At 54.5% G+C, this 7,100-nt stretch overlaps 1 protein-coding gene across 1 annotated transcript in view; it reads left to right on the top strand.

The window, feature by feature from the left end:
- SPECC1L (sperm antigen with calponin homology and coiled-coil domains 1 like) overlaps nucleotides 1-7,094 on the top strand; it is a gene marked incomplete in the record, with an annotated part of 147,371 nt that extends 140,277 nt beyond the window's left edge. Inside the window, 3 exon segments of the mRNA XM_014591093.1 lie at nucleotides 3,767-3,883; nucleotides 4,463-4,522; nucleotides 6,636-7,094. Coding sequence (XP_014446579.1) covers nucleotides 3,767-3,883; nucleotides 4,463-4,522; nucleotides 6,636-6,725 — 267 coding nt within the window.
- Nucleotides 7,095-7,100: the final 6 nt, after the last annotated feature.

Genomic DNA, 7,100 nt, shown 5'->3' with positions numbered 1-7,100 from the left:
CGTGCCTGCTCGTTCAGGGGGGGGCGGGGGAATGCCGCCGTGGGCCTCGTACAGAGCCAGGAGCAGGGTGGCTCGCCTTAAATAATACACGTGAGGCTTTCCCAGCCCTAGGAAGCTGACTCTCCATGTCTGTGGAGGTGGCATGAAATAAACAGTGAATGCTGAAACGAGAGGTAGTGGGGAGAGTTTTTCCCCGTTCGCGTACGCTACCTGGAATGTGGGAATCAGCAACATTTAAATGTGTCGTTTCTCCTTCAGAAGGGGCGAAGGCTGCGTACCAGCTAAATTGCAACATCATGTAATAAAATCTCAAATAAAAAAGGCAGTAGGTTCCCTCTGTAGTCGAACCTGATATGGAGTAGAGTGGCCCAGGAGGGAGCCAAGGCAGCGTGGCCCCCGTGTGCACCCACTCCCACGCGAGCTGGCGCCGTCAGACGCCCACGTCCTCAGGCGGCCGAGCTTTCCGTGTGTCGCGAGTCATTGCTTTGAGCCCCTCACCGGGGAGGCCGGGCGATCATAACTTTGCTTGACAGAATAGCGCTCGCTGTTCTCTCTCATCCCCATGTCCCCAGGCAAGGGGAGGCCATCGCTGCCTGATGTCAGGGCCCACGGGACAGAGAGCCCTGAGCCTGCTGCCCGCCGGCCACACCCAGCACTCCCGGGATGGATGTGCAGGGTAACTGACCGCTTAATCAGATGAGTACGTTTTCCCTGCCTCATCAACACACCTGTAAGCAAAACTTACCTTTTTTTTTAAACCCCTTTTTCTTTTGAAAAATTTGCCTGTGGGTGTGTGTGTGTACTTGCACTAGAAAGAGGAGGAAAGTGAGAAAGCATCCCCCCAGGGCATGGTCACACCGCAGTCCCTTCTCTTCTGTCTCTCCCTCTTGGGATTTTGGTCACAAACACGCGTGTGCCAGGCCTTTGAATCTGGGACTTGAACCGCACAGTTCACCATGTGTGATCTGTTGCCTTAACCATGTCACTGGCTGGCCTTTTTGTTCCTTTCTAAAAATAAGGTCACTGTGGGGACTAGCAGATGACATAATGGTTACATCGCTGGACTCCCATGTGTAGTCAACTGCGGTTTGAGTCCCGGACTCAGCAGCTTAAAACTCAGGCCGGGCACGCGTGTGTGTGCGTGTGTGTGTATGTGTGTGTGTCTGTCTGTCTGAGATCCCACGAGGAGAATGGAGAAGGGACTGCTGTGTGGCCCTCCCCCTGGAGGGTGATTTCTCTCTTTCTCTCTGTCTCTCCGGTGAGTGCACATGCCCTATAGTAAAAATCTCTCTTTATAAAAAATAAGGTCAATTTGTATATTTGATGTTATAAATGATGATATGAAATAAAGACGAGATCAATACCAGCTACGTGTAGATTCAGATATGTATTATCTCACACTGTTACTGTTTCCACATGTGATAAAAGGAGCTAAAATTAAAATCTGTTAACAAAAACCTCGTACCTATTTCTTTGGTTTTTTTATAAGCAAAAAACCACCTTCTTGTTTCATCAATCTTTTTTTTTTTTTCAGAATGTCTTTTGCTGGCCCCATAGGTTTGGTTATGTTACGTTTCGTTTTTCATTTGTTTTCATTTTAACAGAGCTTTTTTGCTATAGGGCATGTGTGCTCGCCAGACAGACAGACAGAAAGCGAGAAATTACCCCCAGAGGGGATGGCCACACCTCAATCCCTTCGCTTCTGTTCTCTTCTCGGGATCTTGGGCACACGTGAGTGTGTGTGCGTGCACACACACACACAGTGTGAGTTTTAAGCCACCGGGTCCAGGACTTGAACTGTAGTCGACTCCGTGGGAGTCCAGCGACGTAAGCATTACACCATCTACTGATCCCTGTTTCAAGAAATGTTTTAATTCCCTTAATTTCTTCTTTGCCCAGTGGTCATTTAGGGACATGTTGTTTAATGCCATGTATATTTGTACAGCTTCCAAAGTTCTTCTTGTTACTAATTTCTAACTTTGTTCCATCGTGGTCAGAAAAAGGTACCTGACAGAGATGTTTGGAAATCTGTCGGGGGTTCATTTGTGGCCTTCCATGTGGCCCATCCCAGAGACCGCACCAGTGCTCTGAGAGCAATGCGTGCACCGTTTTGTAAATGTCGGGTGGGACCCTTTGGTTAAAGTGCCGTGTAAGTCAGGTGTTTCTTAGATGGTTTTCTACCTAGATGATTCCTCTAGTGCTGAGAGTGAGTTTTCAAACTCTCAAGCTAGTTTTATGTTGAGATCTCTCCCTTTAGATCTAATATTTGCTGTATACACCTGGGCGCACGTATGTCCACCATTGTTAACGTCGTCTTGCTGTATCGATCCCCATTATCACATGACGGGCGCGTCCCAAACTCGACTCTGGGCCTGCGAAGGCTGTAAGATGCCCGGGGGATGCTGGAGTGTCTGGCTGACCTGCTCCCAGCACGGAAGTCCCTTCCAGTTCCTGGCCCGTCTGCTTGCAGGGGCACCGTAGGGGACACAGAAGGCTTGCTCACCTCTCTGCAGGAGTGTGCTGAGACTCAGCGTTCCACGGGTCTGCACATCTACACTGCACTCTAGCACAGTCCCTCACACCGTGCAGGGGAGAGCTGGCCGCTTAGTCTTCATTTGGTCCTTTTTTTTGGTGAGGGATAAGCACCTCTAATAGCCATCTTGCTGGAGTTTTTACAAAAAGAAATTCTTGGACCCAAAGCATTTTGCAAGTTAAGCTACGGGAATGGTCCGACTAAGCGTATTAATAGTCTAAGGCGGGTTAGAAAGTGGTTTCAGGGGCCAGCAGGTGGCATGGTGGTTAAGGCACGGGAATCCCACATGACTGACCGCAGTTCGAGTCCTGGACCTGGAGGCTTCAAATCACACTGGGCATGTGTACACGCATGCTCCAGATCTCAGCAGAATAGAGGAGAGATTGCAGCATGGCCATTCCCCCAAGAGGTGATTTCTCACTTTCCTTCTCACCATCTCTCTCTCTCTCTCTTTCTCTCTCTCTCTTTCTCTCTCTGGTGAGCACACACACTCTAGGGTAAAACCTTTAAGAAAAAATAAATTTTAATGAAAGGAAAGTGGTTTTATCGCCATACTGTGCCCCGCTATGTAATGGCTAACCAGCCCAAGTCCTCCTAGAGGAACGTGCAGCCTGGAAGCCAGCGAGGGGGGGTACAGCTGAAACGTGGGTTTACCGATCACTGGTTTAACTGTGCGTGTGCACGGTCGTGGGAACGGCACAGTGACCAGTGTGACGTGGTATCGGGACCTCGCTTTGTGCTCGGGTGGCCGCAGGGATACTCTCAGTTGCTTTTCACCATCAGTACGGTGTCAGTTCTGTGAAAAGGCAGGTCTGTGTGGACACACTTGAGACCCACACTGACTTCAAGGGTCTTGTCAGTGCTTTACTGACGGTGGGAAAAGTGTTACGTTTTAATAAGCGGCGTGTTAAACTTCACTGGTGTCACCCACGTCCTCCAGGCTGTCCTGGCGTGGCGGTGGCCTCTCAGCGTGTGGGGCCACGTATGAGTCATGTCACAGGTGCCATGTGTCATGCCAGGCCCAGGCGTAACCACGCAGGACGAGGACTCACGGCTGCTGGGTGGGGTGTCACACCAGTGGGTCTTGGGACTGTGGCCCTCCAATGTGCTGTGATTTCTCCCGAGCTCGTTTTTCCCAAGGTTTGGTTTTGTGCTGAGGCCTCCTCCGTCCTCCTTGGCATCTCCCGAGGGATCACAGCTTGTGTTGCTCATGTGCTGATCCCTCTTCCTCAGAACATCGACATCACGAACTTCAGCAGCAGCTGGAATGACGGGCTCGCCTTCTGCGCGCTCCTGCATACGTACCTTCCGGCCCACATCCCCTACCAGGAGCTGAACAGCCAGGACAAGGTGAGGCGGGAGAGCCGGGGTGGCGCTGCGTTACCTTAGCCCCTTCGGGCCCCGTCTTACTCTGGCTTCATGTCATTTGTGCCAAGCCCATCCGTCCCTCCAGAGTAGTGACAGTTGGGGTCAGGCAGGCGGCCAGACCTAGACCATCCCCGATGGCCTACTCTGACTGTGGGTCTCCGAAGTGGCAGAAATGCCAGCCCCGTGCAGTCCTAGGCCAGGGATCTTTTGGGACAGCATCTGGGACACGCCCAGAGCCCCTGCCCTGCCCCCTGCTGTCCCAGCCTCAGCACCCCAGAGCCGACAGGCAGCCCTTGAGGCTCCACACGGGGGGGCCTCAGCTGGTAGGTGTTGGTTCCCAGTGGTTCGGGCATGTGTCCACGCTCAGTCTGTGTCAGAACCTTCTCTGCATTGTGGGAGGACGGGTGTCTGTGGGCCACTCCAGTGCTGCGGTGTGAGGAGTGCGAGGACACTTGGTGTGGGCTCAACCCGGAGGCCCCCGCGTGGAGGAGGCAGGCGCCTGTCCTCCGAGCGCTTCCCCGCAGTCCGTGTCTGTGCACTGCAGCACCGCCTCTCTTACAGAGAAGGAACTTCACGCTGGCCTTCCAGGCGGCTGAGAGCGTCGGCATCAAATCCACGCTGGTGAGTCCCCGTCCCCATTGACAAGTCACTGGCAGGGCTTCATTCTGATTGGGAAGTTTGTTTATTTGTTTATTTATTTTACTAATGAGAGAGATTTTTGTTATAGGGAGCATGTGATTGCCAGAGAGACAGAAAGCCAGAAACCACCCCCCAGGGATTTGCCCTGCCACAGTCCCTTCTCCTCTATTCTCTTCTCAGGATTTTGGACACACACACACACACACAACTACCTGGAGTGATTTTTAAGCCACTGGGTCCAGGACTCAAACCAACTACATGGGCGTCCAGCGACATAACCATTATGCCACGTGCTGGTCCCGAGCTTCATTCTTTTTAGGCTGGACTGCGTGGGCCCTGCCAAGGTGGCTGCAGGTCTAGGATTCCACCTGTGCCCGTGGTGCTTTATGTGTCACGTGGACCACCCCAAGGAAGCACCTTCGTAGGTGGGGTGGCCATGACCACGAGCCCTGGCAGACCTCTGGGAGTCTCTGGCCTGCAGTTGCCTCTTTCTTCATGGAATCCTTCAGTTCAGAAGGCACCTTCCAGCAGGTCTGGCTGCCGTCCGTCAGTCTGAGGGAGTCGAGGCAGGCGGCCTCAGAGGCTGAACAGACGTCTCCAGCCTTTCTCCACGAGAGCCGCGGAGTGAGAAGGGAGGTGTAGAAAACGTGGGCGTCCTTCAGCCCTTCTCTAGACCCTGCCCCACCCTATCAAGGCCAGCAGGCATGCTTTGGTCGGTGGCTCTGCTGGGCTGCCTTTAGGGAGGGATGGGGGGTTGCATAGGACCAGCGTACACTGGCTGGAGAGAGTGCAGGGAAGGTGAGAAATCGCCCCCAGGGACGGCCATGCCACAGTCCTTTCTTTTCCTGGGATTTTGGGCATGCACATATATGCGCCTGGCTTGAGTTTTAGGCCACCAGATCCAGAACTCAGAGATCTAAATCCATTGAAATGCACTTTACTTAGGGGGGGCTTCTCTTCAACTGTATAGGGGAAAATAGTTCAATTGAAATACTTACCCATCACTGTGTGCTTTGCATCACACTTTGAAGTGCTGATACGTTTTTTTCCACCCTAAGAAACCTGTGTAGTAGGGGCCAGCCCGTGGCTTGGTGGTTAAGGCGACTGGATCCCTCATGGCTGACCATTGGCTTTGAACCTTGGACCTGGCAGATTGAAAGACACTCCAGGCACTTGTGTGTGCTGCCCAGAATCTGAAAGAGAAGGAATTGTCAAATGATGATGCCCCGTGGGGTGCTTTCTTTTCTTCTGTCTCCGTACGTGTCTCCCTCTGGCGAGCGCGCACACCCTCTGGCGAGTCAGAACAAAACGAAACGCGTGTGTAGCCGGGACGCTCAGACTGGCAGGCAGGTTCTGTGCCGCATCCCCGGTGGGGGCCCTCCACATCCTGCCTGCTCAGCGGCACGCCCTGTCTGCTCACACGTGGAAAGGCTCCTCCAGACCAGCTCCCTGGGGGGGTTACTGATGCTCACGCAGTGCGCGTCTCTCAGGGGTGTCGGTCACATGTTACAGGCTCTGAGACACCACGGTGGCAGGGTGGGGTGTCCAGTTTCCCACATTCCTGTAACAGGACCCTGGTATTCTGCCGAAAGCAGTGAAAGGGGAGTGTCTTCGGAGAGCTCAGGCTTGCCCATCATGAAGCTCATCCGTCTTGGTTCTGGGCCTCTGACCCAGGGGACCTCTCCCAGGGGCCGAGAGGACTCACATCCCGGGGACCTCTCTGGGGCCGAGAGGACTCTCACCGTGTCCCTCAGGAATGGTTCAGAAAGGGAGACCGGTGGGGGAGGGATTTCCATGGACTAGATGAGACCCTGTGACCTCGGAGAGCCACGCAGGAGGCAGGGAGGCTGCTCTGGGTGTGGCTCTGGGGCAGGGGAGGCTGCTTGGGAGGATGCTGCCACCCGGGGAGGAGACACCTCCCGGGGGCACTTGCTGGAGATGGAGAGGGGTCCTTGGCTGGGCTCTGTAATTAGCTGAGACTCAGGAAGCTCTTTCAAGGCCCGTCCAGCCCCGAGAGCCCCTATGCTGTGGCCAGGAGCCTTTGGGGACGAGCCAGGGAGTACTGCACTTCTAACCCAGCCCCTCCGTGTGTCAGGACATCGGCGAGATGGTGCGGACGGAGCGGCCGGACTGGCAGAACGTGATGCTGTACGTGACAGCCGTCTACAAGTACTTCGAGACCTGAGCACGCGGGCCGCCCCAACAGCCCGGGGACCTGGACCCGGAGCGGTTCCTGGGCGACACCGACGCCATTAGCTACGCGCCCCGTAAAGCTTCGAGCACCTCTGGGCTGCCCCACAGAGTGCGACCCTCCAGCCTGTGGCCGCGGCTCAGGCCAGGGCTCCTCCCACATGACCTGCCCACTCCGAGGTCATCTGGGCTTGGCACACGTCGGGGCGGGCTGGTTGGCGGCCAGTTTTTCTTCGGAAGAGAATATCGAGCTGTATTAGTTACATTACACTGCCCCAGGGTGTGGAAAAACGAGACCTGAACTAAACTTGGGGAGAGGGGAGTACGTGCCGTGGGACGCTCCCGGGGTGTGGGAGCTGCAGCCGCTGCA

The sequence above is a fragment of the Tupaia chinensis genome, unplaced genomic scaffold (genome assembly GCF_000334495.1).
Source record: "Tupaia chinensis unplaced genomic scaffold, TupChi_1.0 Scaffold000531_1, whole genome shotgun sequence".
NCBI classification, from domain to species: Eukaryota; Metazoa; Chordata; class Mammalia; order Scandentia; family Tupaiidae; genus Tupaia; species Tupaia belangeri.
This window is presented reverse-complemented; position numbering and strand designations above follow the sequence as displayed.